This window comes from Paramisgurnus dabryanus, chromosome 21 (genome assembly GCF_030506205.2).
Source record: "Paramisgurnus dabryanus chromosome 21, PD_genome_1.1, whole genome shotgun sequence".
In the NCBI taxonomy this organism is placed as follows: domain Eukaryota; kingdom Metazoa; phylum Chordata; class Actinopteri; order Cypriniformes; family Cobitidae; genus Paramisgurnus; species Paramisgurnus dabryanus.
In genome coordinates this window covers 23216990-23234414 of record NC_133357.1, presented here as the reverse complement: position 1 = coordinate 23234414, position 17425 = coordinate 23216990, and the positions used below count along the sequence as shown (strand labels likewise).

General features: G+C 38.2%; 2 protein-coding genes across 2 annotated transcripts; one reads left to right on the top strand and one right to left on the bottom strand.

The window, feature by feature from the left end:
* Positions 1 to 1982: 1982 nt before the first annotated feature.
* ddx23 (DEAD (Asp-Glu-Ala-Asp) box polypeptide 23) lies at positions 1983 to 9840 on the bottom strand. The gene is made up of 17 exons (XM_065286304.2): positions 9734 to 9840; positions 9070 to 9242; positions 8862 to 8969; positions 8663 to 8756; positions 8503 to 8568; positions 8241 to 8379; positions 7562 to 7695; positions 6011 to 6123; positions 5654 to 5797; positions 5252 to 5477; positions 4999 to 5144; positions 4719 to 4896; positions 4333 to 4575; positions 3484 to 3635; positions 3292 to 3400; positions 2697 to 2871; positions 1983 to 2581 (listed from the first exon to the last, which is right to left on the bottom strand). Exons 2-17 carry the CDS (start codon positions 9240 to 9242, stop codon positions 2358 to 2360), a joined length of 2424 nt encoding a protein of 807 aa, XP_065142376.1. The 5' UTR covers positions 9734 to 9840; the 3' UTR covers positions 1983 to 2357.
* Positions 9841 to 10332: 492 nt separating this feature from the next.
* On the top strand, positions 10333 to 17042 carry birc7 (baculoviral IAP repeat containing 7). Its single transcript, XM_065286303.2, has 7 exons — positions 10333 to 11002; positions 11610 to 11709; positions 11884 to 11965; positions 12182 to 12221; positions 15071 to 15292; positions 15585 to 15650; positions 16620 to 17042. Exons 1-7 carry the CDS (start codon positions 10438 to 10440, stop codon positions 16820 to 16822), a joined length of 1278 nt encoding a protein of 425 aa, XP_065142375.1. The 5' UTR covers positions 10333 to 10437; the 3' UTR covers positions 16823 to 17042.
* The last annotated feature ends 383 nt before the right edge of the window (positions 17043 to 17425 follow it).

Sequence of the window (17425 nt, the reverse complement as noted above, 5' to 3'; positions counted from 1 at the left end):
TATATATATATATATATATATAAAATATTTTATTAGATAAATATGTATTAACACTAAATGAGCTAAAGTACATCAATTATTTGACCATCCAAGGTTTTTTTTTGATCGTAAAATCCATAGAACTCTATTAGTAACGACAGAAATTATTGATAACAATAGTTGCTTTTGGGAAACGTACCCCAGAATGTCTTGCCCTTTAGACTTTCGTTGTAAGCACATTAAACTGAAACAAAATCAGATTATCACAGCTGTCATTCAAATGGTATCATAATAAATTTATACAACTTTGATTTAAAAGTTTTTTTTTGTTTGTTTTGCTAAAAAAGTACACCATTAAAAATTTTATAGTTGAATTATATTAGAATATGGTGGTGTTAAAGTAGGAACTAAAAACTGAAGTTTACATTTCTTCTAATGTCAGAGTACATGCTATGTTTTATTTCCATTATATGTTATAGCATGGCATTGTTTTCTGGTGGACCAATACAGCGACCAAGTTTTTTTCTTTCCGAGGTATAAGAAGCACAATTTTTACAACAACGAGTATAATTTGAGTCCTTTGTCTTCTATTCTGTATGCAATACAAACATGGAAAGAAAACGAAACGCCTTAGAACATTAACACTTCCTCTTCTGTGCAAGTAGAGAAAAAGATATTGCACTATTTTTTTTCTTTTTTCTTTGATGTCTGCTTTGTAATGCAATAAATGCACTAGGTAGAACAATAATCCCAATGGACAGTGATGTGTTTCTCAGGCGATGTGATGTAGGTACGCTCTCTCTCTCGCCCCATCATCTTTATGACAAGACATGAAAAAATTCAATCCTGCCTGATGCTGTATATGCTTTATATTTAAATAAAATGCCACTAGTTATAATAAAAACATTTTATGTACTTTTAACACTTCCAAGTCTGAATTTCTTGATTTTTAGGCATTTTCTTCTCTTCTGGTTGCCTTGTTGGTATACACTCACCTAAAGGATTATTAGGAACACCATACAAATACTGTGTTTGACCCCCTTTCGCCTTCACAACTGCCTTAATTCTACGTGGCATTGATTCAACAAGGTGCTGAAAGCATTCTTTAGAAATGTTGGCCAATATTGATAGGATAGCATCTTGCAGTTGATGGAGATTTGTGGGATGCACATCCAGGGCACGAAGCTCCCGTTCCACCACATCCCAAAGATGCTCTATTGGGTTGAGATCTGGTGACTGTGGGGGCCATTTTAGTACAGTGAACTCTTTGTCATGTTCAAGAAATTTGAAATGTTCGAGCTTTGCCAAATTCTGACTCTACCATCTGAATGTCTCAAGAGATATTGAGACTCATCAGACAAGGCAACATTTTTCCAGTCTTCAACTGTCCAATTTTGGTGAGTTCGTGCAAATTCTAGCCTCTTTTTCCTATATGTAGTGGAGATGAGTGGTACCTGGTTGGGTCTTCTGCTCTTGTAGCCCATCCGCCTCAAAGTTGTGCGTGTTGTGGCTTCACAAATGCTTTGCTGCATACCTCAGTTGTAACAAGTGGTTATTTCAGTCAAAGTTGCTCTTTTATCAGCTTGAATCAGTCGGCCCATTCTCCTCTGACCTCTAGCATCAACAAGGCATTTTCACCCACAGGATGTTTTTCCCTTTTCACACCATTCTTTGTAAACCCTAGAAATGGTTGTGCATGAAAATCCCAGTAACTGAGCTGATTGTGAATTACTCAGACCCGTCAGTTGCTTAAATCTTCTTTCTTTCCCATTCTGACATTCAGTTTGGAGTTCAAGAGATTGTTTTGAGCAGTACCACACCCCTAAATGCATTGAAGCAACTGCCATGTGATTGGTTGATTAGATAATTGCATTTAAGTTAAATTGAACAGGTGTTCCTAATAATACTTTAGGTGAGTGTTTGTTGGTATGTAAAATACAGGTTGACTTATCTTAATTTAGCACTTGTATGATTATCTAAAATTTCAAGTAAGACTACATAAACTTTGTCAAAAGGTCTTTATTTTCAAACCCACAGAATGGTTAAGTTTGTCTTTCGAAAACAATACGTATATATGCATTCATATTGACATAATGGTATTTTTCCACAATTTAAGGTCCCAACACGACGAAATGTAAAAAGCAGGTGATTGTGCCTTTATATGCTTATGCTTCTAACTATCAATCATGGGGTGGTGTGACAGAGGCTATCTGTAGCATGTTTTTCTATTTATCTAAAAATTCCTTCAATATCTGATCACATTTAATTGAAGAAAGCAGAACCAGTAGATGAACACAGAGAAAATGGGAAAAGGAATAAAATATTAAAAAGAAAACATTGACACTGAATGAGTGCAATGAGTAGCTAGCGGTTTGGTCTTAAGCAAAGATGGTCTCCTCTCTTCTCTTCTTGGTAAGGATGGTGCCAGGTTTGTGTTGGGCATCGGGATGGTTGGCCAGCTCGGGCGGGCAGTTGGACACAGGGCTTTCTAGGATGGCCTGTTTGAGATCGTAGAAGACGGTCGAGTCCTCTTTGGTCAGGAAGGTCATGGCTACACCACTCTTACCAGCACGACCCGTTCGGCCAATACGATGGATATAGTCTAGAGAAAAGATCATCGATTAATCTTCAATGTATAAGACACTATAAACAGAATCCAATTAATGTCAACCACGGTTCAAAACATCTCAGTTTGACTAAGAATCACGATAATTTACCTTCAATGTTCTTGGCCATGTCATAATTGAGGACCATGGAGACGTCGTGGATGTCGATACCTCTACCTGCCACGTCTGTGGCCACCAGGATGTCTTTAGCTCCGGCTTTCAGGTTAGACAGTGCAAACTCTCTCTGTTCCTGACCTTTACCACCGTGAAGTGTACAAGCATTGTACTGATAGAAATAAAACATTGATGGTTAATTTGACAAATTATTTTATATTGGCCAAAAATGAACAGTACAGCCTTGTTGATAAGACTTCAAAATGTACGAAAGGTCGTCTACTACATCATACTCTAGAAAGCAAAACATACTTTACTGACCACTGCCTGTATCTACCTTTTATAATCACTACTGAAATTTTACCTAATATTAATGACTTATACAGAACAGACATTGCAACTAGATTATATTTGGCACATGCATAGGAGAATGGGCTGCGGCTGCCCCATCTAATCTTCTGTAAAGCACTTTAAATGTATGTAATATAACTATAGATATGAAAAATGTCTTAGCTGTGAAATAGAGTAAAATGTACATAAAAGCATCTACTATCACCATCTCTACTTTATTACAGAATTTTAATGAACTCACTCCCATCTTCTCCAGAGACTTGGCCAGAACGTCACAACCCTTCTTTTGGTTAACGAAGATGATGATGGGCGGCTCGAAGCCACTGTTCAAAACTTCCAACAGCTTCTTCCTGTAAATGAGAATGTTTAGGGGAAAATGTTTTGGCAAGACGGCTTGTGTAGGATATGAAAGACTTGGTGTGTGTGCTCTGACCTCTTTTCACCCTCGGACATGAGGATGACCTTCTGTTCAACCCTCTCGTGAGGTTTGCCTGCAGAGCCGATGTACACGACTGCTGGACGCCGCAGGTAACTTCTCGCCAAACGCTCCACAGCTGGTGGCATAGTGGCCGTAAACATGACCGTCTACAAAAAACAAAATGACGACAAACATGAGATGATTTATTTGTGAAGATGGACTGACTGATTCATTAAAAGAACAATACTCATGGATTAAAGTGAAAAAAATTCTGAGAAATTTTTTTCAGGCCAAGTCATATTCCTTTAACTGACACTTAATGTAAAGAGACGAGAACAATAGCAATTTAAGGGGAGATGTTTTTTTGACATTAATGCTATATTGAAGTCTCCTGTGGCATATATACGGTTGCCAACTGTCTAAAGTTATAAAAGTTGTTCAAGTTAAAAAAAATACATTATATTATATATGGGTGATTATTATATGATTGTAATTGCAGGTACATTTGGAAAAAGTAGGTTTTTTTTCAAATAGTTCTTTTTTATTATTTTAATACCAATTTCCTTATCAGACAGTTGTTTATGTGTGCTGCTTGTGAAAGAAAATAAAGGTTACATATTTGTACCTGGCCCCCTCCCAACCCTTGCACACACATAGATGATTCAACTATCGGTCGACTATAGAAAAATTCGACAATTCTGATTTGAAAATGTAAATCCTTAGTCGAGGACACCCCTAGTTAGATGTACTGCATATAGATATTTGGATTATAACTGAATACATATTTTTACTATGGTAATGTCCATGGCTTGAAAGATTACATGCTAAGCCTTGAAAATACAATTTGACAAAGTAATCCCTTACCTGTCTGTATTTGTGTTTGCCTAACTCAAAGTTCTGCATCATTTTTTCTGGGTCCTCCGCGTCATCTGTGTCTGGCTTTTGATTTGTCACAGGAATGTATTCAAGAATCTTCTGTACATCGGGTTCAAAACCCATGTCAATCATTCTGTCAGCTTCATCCAGTACCACATACGTGCACCTGCTCAGAACGAGGTATCGGTTCTCCAACACGTCAATCAAACGACCAGGTGTGGCTATGACAATCTGAAAACGACAGCAGAAAACTCATAATTATATGTATATAGCCGAAATCTGCTGTTTACAATTAATGAATGCCACTCAAATAATGCCTAAAGGTTTTATTATAACTCATCAAGAACAACAACAAGCTGGATTTGACTTCTCACCTCACATCCCATTCTGAGTTTGAACCCTTGATCTTCTCTGGATATTCCACCAATCACAGCTACAGTCCTGATTCCCAACGGTTTGCCAAATTTAATGGTCTCTTCTTCGATCTGCTGTGCCAGCTCACGAGTTGGGGCCAGAATTACGGCATACGGTCCCTGATCAGAGTCCTCAATTCTATAATTAATACACACATACAAGCTTAGAGACTTTTCCTATACGGATTTACGCACAATGTACCGTTTACCTAAAACACTTGCTTACGTCAAAAAAACTCACCTGTCAATCTTAGGGAGAGTGGTGATCCAGACCAATAGAGGAATAAGGAAGGCTGCGGTTTTACCGCTACCAGTCTCAGCCACACCGATGATGTCACGGTTCTGTAAACCAATAGGAATTGCCTGCCTCTGGATAGGAGTTGGATCCTAATAAAGACAAAAAATAAAAGTTTTCATTAAAAATGAACATTTATGGATTAAGAACAACCTAAACTCGGTTCAGTTAAGCATGCATGAGATGTGAAGGATCTGACCTTATAACCACATTTCTCGATGACCTCGAGAATGTGTGGCGGCAGTGAATACTCCTTCCAGTTGCGGATGGGGTTGGGGATCTTCCCTCCTTTGGTTGTGATGCTGTAGTCTTCTCTGAAGATTCTCCAGTCTCTGTCTGTCATCTCATCCAGCTTCTTCTGAGACCAGTGCCGGTCGTCCCAACGCTGTTTGGCTTCCTTCTTACGCACCTTCTTCAGGCGCACCCTGCGCAAAACGCAAGGGAATTGACAGCATATTAATCACTGATGGATGTGTAAGCGTGCCCTAAAGTTGTACTTACACAAAGTGCAGGTTTAATACTGAATGTCACACAACAATAGATCAAATCATGGTGAATATTTAAGGTAAACTTCATGTAATAATGGACAGATGTGTCTTACTCCTCCTGCTCTTTCTCCTCAAGGGTCCGTCTCTTCTCCATCAGGTCTCCATAGAAACGGGACTGATCTCTCTTCTGCTGTTTGAGATCGATACCAGCGATGAAACCGCGACCGTAGAGATGAACCTGATGCTTCTCTTTATATCTAAACACACCCAGAGAGTCAAACTTGTGCTGTTATTATGTGACTCTTTAGCTATAAATAAAGGTTAAGTTCAGTCTTCTGTCATTTGAAGACCTATGATAGTTTTTAATGCAGTAACTCTATACGGATATTACTGTACCTAAGAGCCAAATACAATGCAGTACAATCAAATTACTTGTAAACTGAACAGAACTGTTTTAAACAGACACTCACATTGGGTTGTAGTCGAGTGAAGTGTCTTCAGATGCGTCCCACTCAAAGACAAACTTTCGGTCGTTCAGATGGCGTGTGCGCCGACGTTTCTTTATCCCACCGAGATAGCGCTCCTAAAGATGATATGGACAAAGTAAGAGTACACTTACACAACAAAGGAAATGTAAAAATGTGAATTGGACCATAGTTGCTCTTTAAGGGGCCAGTCACATCAAAAGCGTTTATGGCAGTTGCAGGCGCCTTTTTTAAATGATATTCTATGGGCAGGGAGCATTTGCGCGCTGTTTATGCGCACTGAGCGCCTTGCGGTTTTTGCCGCCGGCCGCAGCACGCGCCTTTGAAGGAACGCTGAGAGGGGAGAAGTGCCCGACGTCATTCACGTCTTTCCATTGTCCAATCGCATGAGGGGAGAGCGGGCCTTACGTTGTGGTGAGGGACGTTTAGAATTGCTTTGAAGAACTTCACGAGGGCGCTTGCTCACTCTCTCCTGCGTGTTTGTGCATCTCTCACCCTCAAACAAGGTCAGAGCAAGCACCCTCTTTTTAAAGTTTCTGCTAATATGACAGTTAACAGCAAAAGAGCGCTCACGCTTTAAAATTTGATTGACAAGACAGCTGACTCGGTGGTTGCTTAGCAATATAAAAAGCCGCGTCGCACTGCTCTTTTTTTTAGAAAAAAGCACCTTGCGTTTCGAAGCGTTTAAAACGTGGTTGGTGTGATTAGCCCCTAAGACAGTTTTTGAATCCTCATGCTAAACAAATGCAAAGTGTCAAAAAAGCAGTTGAGCGTGTGAGCGAGTATTTCTGGGCCAAACTTACACCACCTCCTTGTTTTTATTTAACATGGGCACCCGTTATGTATCATTGGCCCCATATGGGCACTCTGCCCCCGAAAAGCACGCCCACACAACAATCAAAGTGATAGCAAACGAGGACGTTCATTAGCGTTGTTCCTCTGAGTAGAAGTCACAGGCATCACTGCACACAACAGTTTTGTTTTATATCAAGAATCAACAATGGCACAAAAGAAAAAGTGTGTTTTTGAATGTAAGGAAGCCAACCTTATGAAAACAATGGATTTAGTTTGTTTATCCGGGGGTAGCAGCAGAGTTTTGCAAGTGTGTTTGTTGCACGCTGGATTTCGTTTTAATGGGGTGGTCCAAACTGGATCATGTGTCGCAAATGTCTGTTTTGTTGGCACGTAAGTGTATATAATGTAAACTACACAAACATGTAGTGAATCATAAGTTATCCAGAGATAATGGGATAATGTTTTGTGTGTGTTGCTTGCTCGTGACTCGTTCCTCCCGCTGGACGCCTCTGGGATCTCACCATTTTCCTGAAACAATCGCTAGAGCATATCTATCGTTTATAAATCTGTTAAAACTAAAGACTCTTTGTATATATGAAGGATGAAATACTACTATATAGGTACTCAAGATTAACATTAGATGAGCAGAAACAGCGTGTGTTATGTTAGCTTTAATACCAGGTGTAAACAGCCTCTTAGGGTTAAAAGCAATGTCAAACAGTGTGAAAAAAAATGGTTTACCTTTATGGCATGCAGTTCCTTTACTTTGTCTTTTTCCTCTCTGATCTTCTGTCGTCCATCATCTTCTTCATTTCCATTGTTCTCTCTCTCCATCCGCTCTCGCCTTTCTCGCCGCTCTCGCTCTTGAGGATCCTCTGCAGGTAAAATCAATGCATCCATCAATGTTCTCTTCAATCCTTACTGCACCTTTTTTTTTATTTTAGCATGTCTGAGTTTACACCATTTTCGCAAATCGAGAGTATATTCTGTTTTTACGTGTACGCGAATGCACGGTCGAATGCACAGCCTTGCAAAGTATTGTTTATTTGACTCGTATGTGCACACAGACATTCGCCGCATGCACATTGTGACAAAATGCAATGCATCTCCATAGTAGAGGCTACATACTACATTCTCCTGTAGGCACATGTGCGACCTAGACATACAATGTACGCAATGTTTTAAAATCTAGCTGTGCGAGTACAGTACGTACTCTTCTTGTGAAGAAAATTGCACCACGCAAACTGTATCCTCACGTACACGTAAAAAAAAACCTATACTTTGGCTAGACAACCGTGGAACCTCCTAGTGATGAAAATTAGGTCATGCAGGTGGAGCATGGACGGCCCAAGCATACTTTGTGTGAAAGGAACGGCCCACTTAAGCCCAATCAAATGTGTAGTCACAGCAGAATACACACCTAACATCTTTCTCCCGATGTCCTGAAATACTCGTCGTTTTTTCCTCTCCTCCTCCACCTGTCTGCGCCGTTCCTCCATCGCTTGTTCCCTTCGCTTGATAGCTTCAGCTTCACGCTCTGCTTTAGACAGGAATTTGGGCTGCAGCAGAAGAATTTAAGTTGTAGTTTACAAATCAAACAACACAGAAGAACAAGAAAACAACCCGGGGACACACAGTAAACAAGCCCACTGCGGTACATTCTTTTTTAAGAAGCTCTTCACCTTAGATTCTGCCTCCTCCTCTGCTTTCTTCTTGGCTAGAAGCTCTTCAAGGGAGAGAGGTTGCACCTAAAAAATCAAGTCAAAAAAATGTAGGTCAGAAATGCACATAATATGCAACCATCATACAACATCTATCATTACATGACTTTTGATGGGCCACCTTCTCTTTTTTCTTCTCATCATCTTCATCTTCCTCTTTTTTCAAATCTTTTTCTCTCTTTAGTTTTAAATCCCTGGATTTAGGAGAAGTGCTCCTGAAAAGAGAAATAACTATTATGAAAGTAATTTTGTGATTCAGACATGTAGCAAACATTAAAACGCTTACATTTTTTATTATGTCGAGCGTTCTGTGTGCTTACCTGGATTTCCTGGACCGGTCTTTATCCCTTCTGTCTCTCTCTCTGTCTTTGCGGCTTCTATCTCTGTCCTTCTCTCTGTCTCTTTCTTTGTCTTTTTGACGACGATCCCTAAAGACAACAGTGAAGCTCAGTAAATCTAAAGAACCACCAACACAACGTGCATTATTATTTATATGAGAGGATATAAAGAGCATCTAGTTGTGCACACCGGTCTGGAGATTTGGATCTGCTGCGAGAGCGTTTGCGCTCACGAGACCGGTGACGTTTGCGCTCCCTGCCGGGAGATCCTTTACGTTCCCTGGATCGAGACCGGCTGCGCTTACGAGCGTCCCGCTCCTTGCCTGCGGTGTCCAAGTCTTTCTTATCAGACTCGCCGGCCATCTGGAATAATAGCGAAAAAAGCGAGTAAACAAAGCCTTAAAATGATGTTTAAAGTGTAAAACAATGCTGTGCATAATATATGCCTATTGAGAAAATATAGGCAAGATACTTCTTTTAAACACACTGTAACACATTTATAAAGAAATACAAAATATTTTACCAGAAAATGTATTTTGCACATGCATTGACACTAGACATTCCACATACAAACGCAAATATTAAATACAGATGTTTACAAAAATACTAAAAATGTAACAGTTTAGTCCGTTAAACAGCTAAATATAGTACGGGGTAATAGTGTGGCTGTAAGTTAAATGTATTAGTTTGCTGTTTTAATAATGGGGTAGGGTTTCTGAACATGATAAACAAACACATATTTCTCCAATAAATAAAGCCGCTAGAAATTCACAGACTACAATAAAACGTTAAACTCCTTAAGATTTCTAACCATTCGGTTAATGAAAGTGCATGAAATCTAAGTATTTTCTCACCTTTAGTCCATAAAATTACAGGCGCATACGAGGTCTGTTCGTTTTACAAAGCCGCCATGATGCTCACCGGATATGTGACGTATTTCCTGTGAAGGATCATGGGAGTCGTAGTCAAAGATTTTTTTTTAGTCGTAGTCAAAGAAATGTTAAAGAAGCCGCACAATAATAATAATAACATGGCGTATATGTTCTAATCCAGGTTTAGATTTGTTTACAAATCAGCTAATATTTATAAATCAATCATTTTTGTCTAGTTATATTCACTCGTCAAGTAGCCGAATACGCGCAATAATACACACAGTAAAGCAGGGAAACAACATGAACAGGTGGATAGCATCACAGGGTTTAAAATAAATATTAATAATAATAATTATTGTATTAAACGGCTTTTAAGTAACGTTTATTATATTTAGTAATATACATTAGATTATATTAAATACGTTATAATATATTAACATATATACATTTTATATATACATATACATTTTATTTTATTTATAAATATATATATATATATATATATATATATATATATATATATACATGCGACAGTTTAACACTTGTTAGAGATGACAATCACAATGAAGGGCATCTATTGTTTATGCTATTCAGTGCATGACCACAGGGCAGAACAGTGTGACTGTTGCTATATTCTGGAAATCTGTGTGACATAGTAACCCGAACCAGAGGCAATAATAGGCTGTATGGCCAATGCAGGTGAGGCTAAAACACACTTGAACGGTCCGGTATGGAAGGTGAGCAGCATGAAGGGCGATCGTGGAGATGAGCGCGAGAGGAGCAGGCATATGGAGGCGGAGGTTCGGCTCGGGATGGGGAGTGAGGATGAAAGACTCCAGACTTTCCAAAACTGGCCAAGAGATGCGCCGGTGCGTCCCGCGGACCTAGCACGCGCTGGATTTTTCTATCTGCGTTACGGTGACACGGTGCAATGTTTCTGCTGTAATGGGATACTTAGATACTGGGTTCAGGGAGACACCCCAATGAGTGAACATAAGAAACATTTTCCCACATGCCGCTTTGTGATGGGCAGAGACGTGGGCAATGTTCCAGTGGGCACCTCTGACTCAGTGGATGGACAGCTTTTGAGTCAACTGCAGAGGATGACCATGGACGAGCAGGAGGTGTCCGGACAGGCGGCGTACCCGGAGATGGAGTCAGAGGACAACAGACGGACCAGCTTCCACAACTGGCCCACAGGAGCATCCGTGCAGCCCGATACACTGGCACGAGCTGGCTTCTTCTATACAGGTTTGTCACAATAAATAAAAACAGGTGTTTGTGTTATACTTGACGCTCGTATCAAACAATTAGCATTGTGGCTTTTGGGGGGTTTCGGTTCAGCGAAACTGTGAAGTGAAACTTTAGCCGTTCCTCCTTTCTCCGCCAACAGTCACGCGCCCTTCTAATCACGCGCACTATGAATGAACGGAATGAACGAGAGAGCCCGCGAGCCTCACACAGCAGCGCGTGCGCTTTACTACAAAAGAGTCATCGTTTCTGCCCCTTTTACAAATACAAAAAGACATATTTAATTACAAAAATTACAATTTAAATTATTACAAATAACGTTACAAAACAACCCCAGTGTTTTGATTTTGTGTTTATGTTTTGTAAATGGTATCAAACGTTGATTTCCCTGCTTAAAAAAAACAATATAAACCATCACAGACGCCCATTGAATCCAATATAAAATTTCTGTGATGGTTTCTAGTGTTTTAGCAGGGTCACCTACTGTACTAATGGAGAAAACAGTAAAAACTCCTTAATATGAGGTCCTCATGGTTGTGTAGATTTTACATTGTATCTATTGTTGTGATATTTTGAGATGATAATACACGATAGCTGTGTTTTTCAGGTCATGGTGACAATGTGAAATGTTTCTTTTGTGATGGTGGTCTGAGGAACTGGGAACCAGGAGATGACCCATGGCAGGAACACGCAAAATGGTTTCCACAGTGAGTGATCTTTTTTTTATATTAAAGAAAAATAAGTTCAGATCCCACAGTATTAAATTACAATACAATAAGATGCAAATAATGCTGTCTGTGAAAGAGAACTGCTGGAGAATGTTGGCCATTATGATATTTTTAATTTTTGGTAAAATTCTTTATGTTCATGTTCTTCTAAAGATGTGAATATTTACTCCAAAGCCGAGGACGAGAATACGTGAGCAACATTCAACAATCCCTTTTCAACCTGAGTGAGAGAGTGGTAAGTTATAATTCAACTTTATCAGTTTATTATATGACTAATAGAACATGATACTGGCAACACCAAGGTCATGGGTTTGAATCCTGGAGAATGCACATACTAATAATATGTTATGGGTTAATACAGTCACTTTGTGTATATAAAAACATTGGCCAAATGTGTTCATGTTTAACAGCAATGTAAGCTTTAAATATATCTGTATTTTAATTTTTAAAGGGTGACTCCCCGCCTTTAACTGCAGGAAACAATACATCAGGTAAATGAATACAGATTTGTGTGTTTGTAGATTTGAAGTTATGTGATAGAATTGGGAAAGAATTGAACTACTGTTAATCACATGCAGACAAAAAGATACATATTTTATTATGACTATATGAAATAGGGATGCACCGATACCACTTTTTTGGAATACGAGTACGAGTACTTGCATTTCAGTACTTACCGATACCGATACCGAGTACTTAATAAAAAAACATGATTTAAATTTACAGGTAACAGCTTTAGTCATATAATTTAACAAAAAAAACAAAGGACTAGTTTTCCAGTTTGTTGTAAACTCTGCCTCTTTGGACAACACAAGAGGCATTAACCCCTTACACGCCGCTCAAACATAGACATTTCTCAGACCGTGGTATCGATTCCAGGTATCGGGGGACTTTTAACGAGTACGAGTACTTTAGAAAATGTGGTATCGAGGCCGATACCCGATACCAGTATCGGTATCGGTGCATCTCTAATATAAAACAACATTGAACTACCCATCTAGAACACTGAGCACTGAATTGTTAGTATACAGCTTACAAAACATCATTTTAGTCAGTCAACACCGACTACATACACAGATGAGCCATTGCATTATGACCAGGGGCGTCAGTTTGTTTTGAAAAGTGGTGGGGACAAAAGATCAGATGAAGAAAACATTACAGCAGGACAAGAAAAATGTTGAATAACGGCCCATCAAAAGTGAGCAGGCCAGTCAACAACACGAAAATACTCAGCATAAAACCCTCAACAATGTCGACTGCACATCTAACAGTCCCTACAACACCAGCTCAACCGAACAGTGCCAAAGCACCATACTGCAGAAAACAGCGCGTAAAGTCAATGATTACAATGAAATTCATTATTATGTAAAAGAAAACACACTGTAAGCACACAACACAATATATGTGACCCTGGACCACAAAACCAGTCGTACACTGCAAAAAATTATTTTCAAGAAAAAAATTCTTAGTATTTTTGTCTTGTTTTCAGTAAAAATATCTAAACACTCTTAAATTAAGATGCTTTTTCTTGATGAGCAAAATGACCTAAGAAAATAAGTCTAGTTTTTAGACCAAAAATACTAGATGTAAGTGATTTTGTGCATAAACAAGCAAAAAAAATTGCTAATGGGGTAAGCAAAAAAATCTTGAAAATTTTTTAAACACTAAATTCAAGAAAAATTCAAGAAAAAATTGCTTACCCCATTGGCAGATTTTTTTGCTTGTTTTATGCACAAAATCACTTAAATTTGATATTTTTGGTCTAAAAACTAGATTTTTTGCTCATCAAGAAAAAGCATCTTAATTTAAGAATTTTTAGATATTTTTACTGAAAACAAGACAAAAATACTAAGATTTTTTTCTTGAAAATCTGACTTTCTTACTTAGTATTTTTGTCTTGATTTCAGTAGAAATATCTTAAAATTCTTAAATCAAGATGTATTTTCTTGATGAGCAAAATGACGTAAGACAATAAGTCTTGTTTTTAGACAAAAACTATACAATTTAAGTGAATTTGTGCTTAAAACAAGAAAAAATATCTGCCAATGGGGTGAAATTTTTTTGCTTAAGTGAATTTGTGATTAAAACAAGCAAAACTATCTGCCAATAGGGTGAGAAAAAAATCTAAAAATAAGATTTCTTTTTTCTTAAACACTTAATTTAAATTGTATATTTTTGTCTAAAAACTAGACTTATTTTCTTTGGTCATTTTGCTTATCAAGAAAATACATCTTGATTTAAGAATTTTTAGATATTTCTACTGAAAACAAGACAAAAATACTAAGTAAGAAAGTCATTTTTTGCAGTGTAAGTAGCACAGGTATTGTTTAATTTTTAGAACATTTTAACCAAATGCTTTCAAAAAGTGGTGGGGACAAAATCAGCCATTTCAAAAAGTGGTGGGGACATGTCCCCAGCGTCCCCAGTGTAAATGACACCTATGATTATGACCACGTGCCTAATATCATTCAGGGCCCCCTTTGGCCTGCAAAACAGCAGCTTTGAGACGAAGCATTGATTTGACAAGGTGGCAATATGTTTCCTGGGGTATCTAGTACCATAATGTCAATAGAAGGTCATTCAATTCTCGTGTATTACATATATGGTGGTTGTGATGTAGCGCACACCCGTTTTTCCAAATCGAACCACTAATTTCAGCTGAATTTTGACTGAAAGCTGGTCCTTGGGTGGTATACTGTATATATTGCTCTGTGAACTGTAACTGTGCCATCGTTTGGTTGCCAGGTTGGCTCATTGCTTTGAGATGGGGTGGTTATAATGTAATAGCTCATCATGGGTGTGATGTAATGAAACATTCAGTAAAAATATAACCTTGATAACTTTAATATTAACTGAGTAGGGTCAATGAGTCAATGAGTAAAAACAAACTTTGATGCTCCTAATAATGGTTGCCAGGTTATTACAGCAAAACCCTGCAAAACTTGTCCAAAACCAGCCCAATCGCATTTTAAGGGGCGTTCTCCAGTAAAACTTACGTTCTGGGGGTAACATTTGCGTTTTTGGCAGGGTTAATCTTATAAAATTTGCATTTTGGGGCTAAATGTCACTATCATTATGGGGGTCGCTTCAACCCCGCAGAAATGAAAAACAGCCGGCAACAGTGTTAAATCAAAGATTTCACCGACAGGGTCGTATTTTAGAAACGCATATTAGAATACACAGATTTGTATTATTTAAGACATTTATGAATGTTTCTCCTTCATTTATGAAAGTTTTTACAATACTTTTAAAAGTTTAAAATATATATTTTTTTAATATATAGCTAGAAAGTATAGCTAAATCACCTGTTTGCACCAATTCACTGTTCCTTTGTCCCCAGTGTCAGAGGGGTTGGGGGGTCAGAATTCGGAGGCAGCAGTTATGTTATCTCCTGTAGTGCAGGCCGCGCTGCAGATGGGTTTCCAGCGCTCACTGGTGGAGAGTCTGGTGCAGTCACGCTACCTGCTCACCGGCTCGCACTACACCTCAGTCACTGACCTGGTGACCGACGTCCTACAGGCCGAAGAGGAGGAAAGGCAGACGGCAGAGTCCTCCCAACCAGGTGTAGAGCGTCATGTGTTTAAAATGTATAGATGCACCTATACCAGAGATATTTTAATTTAGAGGAGACATAAATGTTGTTACAGAACCATACCTTGCATCTTGAGCCACAAGCAGGGTACATCAAATTTTAAAGGTGCCTTTCATTGCAACAACAATATTGCAATTCATTCTCCTCTTCTCAATCCTGTCCTGGAGGAACCCTGGAGGGTCCTTCGGGACAGGTTTGAGAAGAACTTTCCTATGGGATGTCCTGTTCTTAGCTCTAACAAGTACATGTTTTGTTCCCTCAGAGACTGTGGCTACCCAGAGCAACAGCAGTACAGGTGGAAGGACGCAGACTACAGTCAGGGAGACAGGTCTTTATTAACATGCATTCCTGTTTCTATTGCTGTATTGATTGTACAGAATTGCATTAGGTTTTGGGGTTGATCCCAGTGAAGACAGGTACCGATTAACCCTTAATCAGTGATCAAAAAGGATAGACCCCAAACATTTAAAGAGCGATTGCATAAGGAAATATACATTTGTTATATGGAAAACTATATATCTTTTTTTATTTACTTCTCAATTATACATTTATGCTGTTTTTGTGGAAAATGTTAATTTTTTTTACCTATTTACTGCACAATTACTTAACTAGGCCATCATGAAAAATATTTTTTTAAAGAAAATATCACTTAAATGTCAATCTTAATTTAATCTAAATTGTTTTTGGACATTGCTCTATGTGTCAGGGATAGAATACTGACATCTGCTGGTTTGTGGAAAAACTTTAGGATTTTTAATTAAAGAAAGACGTGCAATGACCACATATATCCAATAAAGGTCCATGACTCTTTCATTTTCACTTAATTTTTCTTGACGCTTCAACTTCTCCTCACAACTTTGAGATATATATTTTGTGAATATATATTTAAACATTCTGAAATACATAAAAAACTGTATTTTGTGCGTGTGTATGAGTTGGAACTTCACTTTTTATTTATGTTTCAGAATCACCCTTGGTTTATATGTAGACATTTTCAGATTTATAATGGATTTACTTTTATTATTTTCTATTCATTTATAATGTGGGGTCGTTTTGACCCCCAAACACCTTTACACACCTTTAGAACAACCAAATTAAACCCAGTTTTTTTTTGTGCATGTTTAAAAAGATTAGTCACAGAGTTTCATGGCTCTGAGATGAAGGTTGCACTTTTAAAAAATAAAGAAAAAGTTCAGTGGGGTACCCTGGGACACCAAACACTGATTAAGGGTTAAACGTGTAGCTTGAATCCACTTTAAGATCAAACAGTTTTCTTGTGTTTGAAATATTTTTCTAGTTCGATCTGACCTTAGTCCAGAGGAACAGTTGAGAAGGCTTCAGGAAGAGAGAACCTGTAAGGTCTGCATGGACAAATGTGTATCAGTGGTCTTTATTCCCTGTGGTCATCTGGTCGTCTGCACCGACTGCGCAGCCAGTCTGAGGCACTGCCCCATCTGTCGGGCAGTTGTCCGAGGGAGTGTTCGAGCATTTATGTCTTGAAGATCACACATGCATGCAGCAACATCAAGAAGAATACTGCATATATTTTGGGATGTGTAGTGCTTAAAATTGCTCAATAGATATTATTAGTTCCTAAACCATATTTTAAGCAAATTAGAGTTATATTTTGCTTTTAGTGTACTATTATTACATTGCACTTATATTTTTAGTAATAAAAACAATTTGCATAACTATGTTTGTTTACAGTGTCTTTTTAAGGACTGATTATTAAGCCCTTTAGACCAGACAATTTATTGTTTGTTGACATGAATAAATAGTACACTCTAAAAAATTCTGGGTTATTTTTTCAACCCACCATTGGGTCAAAAAGGGATTGGGTGGTAATTTAATCTATAGACCAGGGGTTTCCAACATGTTTGTGAGCAAGGGCCACCATAATGGATAAAACAATCTGGAGGGCTACTGTTTTGATATAATCTACTAAAAATGTATTTTATTTGTTGATATATTTTTAACATACATAAAAGAAGCTTAGCTAATTAATTAAAATAAATATTAAAATTGAGACTATTAATAGAATGTGCTTTGGTGGGCAACTTACAGACTCTGTGTGGGCAACTTGGTCATGTTGGAGACCACCGC

Excerpts from the sequence above, each read along its gene's own strand:
- ddx23 (XM_065286304.2), bottom strand. The coding sequence starts at position 9,242 with ATGGCCGGCGAGTCTGATAAGAAAGACTTGGACACCGCAGGCAAGGAG. Across the intron at positions 4,897-4,998 it reads ACTCTCCCTAAGATTGACAG|AATTGAGGACTCTGATCAGG; the intron begins GTGAGTTTTTTT and ends TATTAATTATAG. Across the intron at positions 2,872-3,291 it reads AGTCTCTGGAGAAGATGGGA|TACAATGCTTGTACACTTCA; the intron begins GTGAGTTCATTA and ends TATTTCTATCAG.
- birc7 (XM_065286303.2), top strand. The coding sequence starts at position 10,438 with ATGGCCAATGCAGGTGAGGCTAAAACACACTTGAACGGTCCGGTATGG. Across the intron at positions 11,710-11,883 it reads CACGCAAAATGGTTTCCACA|ATGTGAATATTTACTCCAAA; the intron begins GTGAGTGATCTT and ends GTTCTTCTAAAG. Across the intron at positions 12,222-15,070 it reads TGCAGGAAACAATACATCAG|TGTCAGAGGGGTTGGGGGGT; the intron begins GTAAATGAATAC and ends CTTTGTCCCCAG.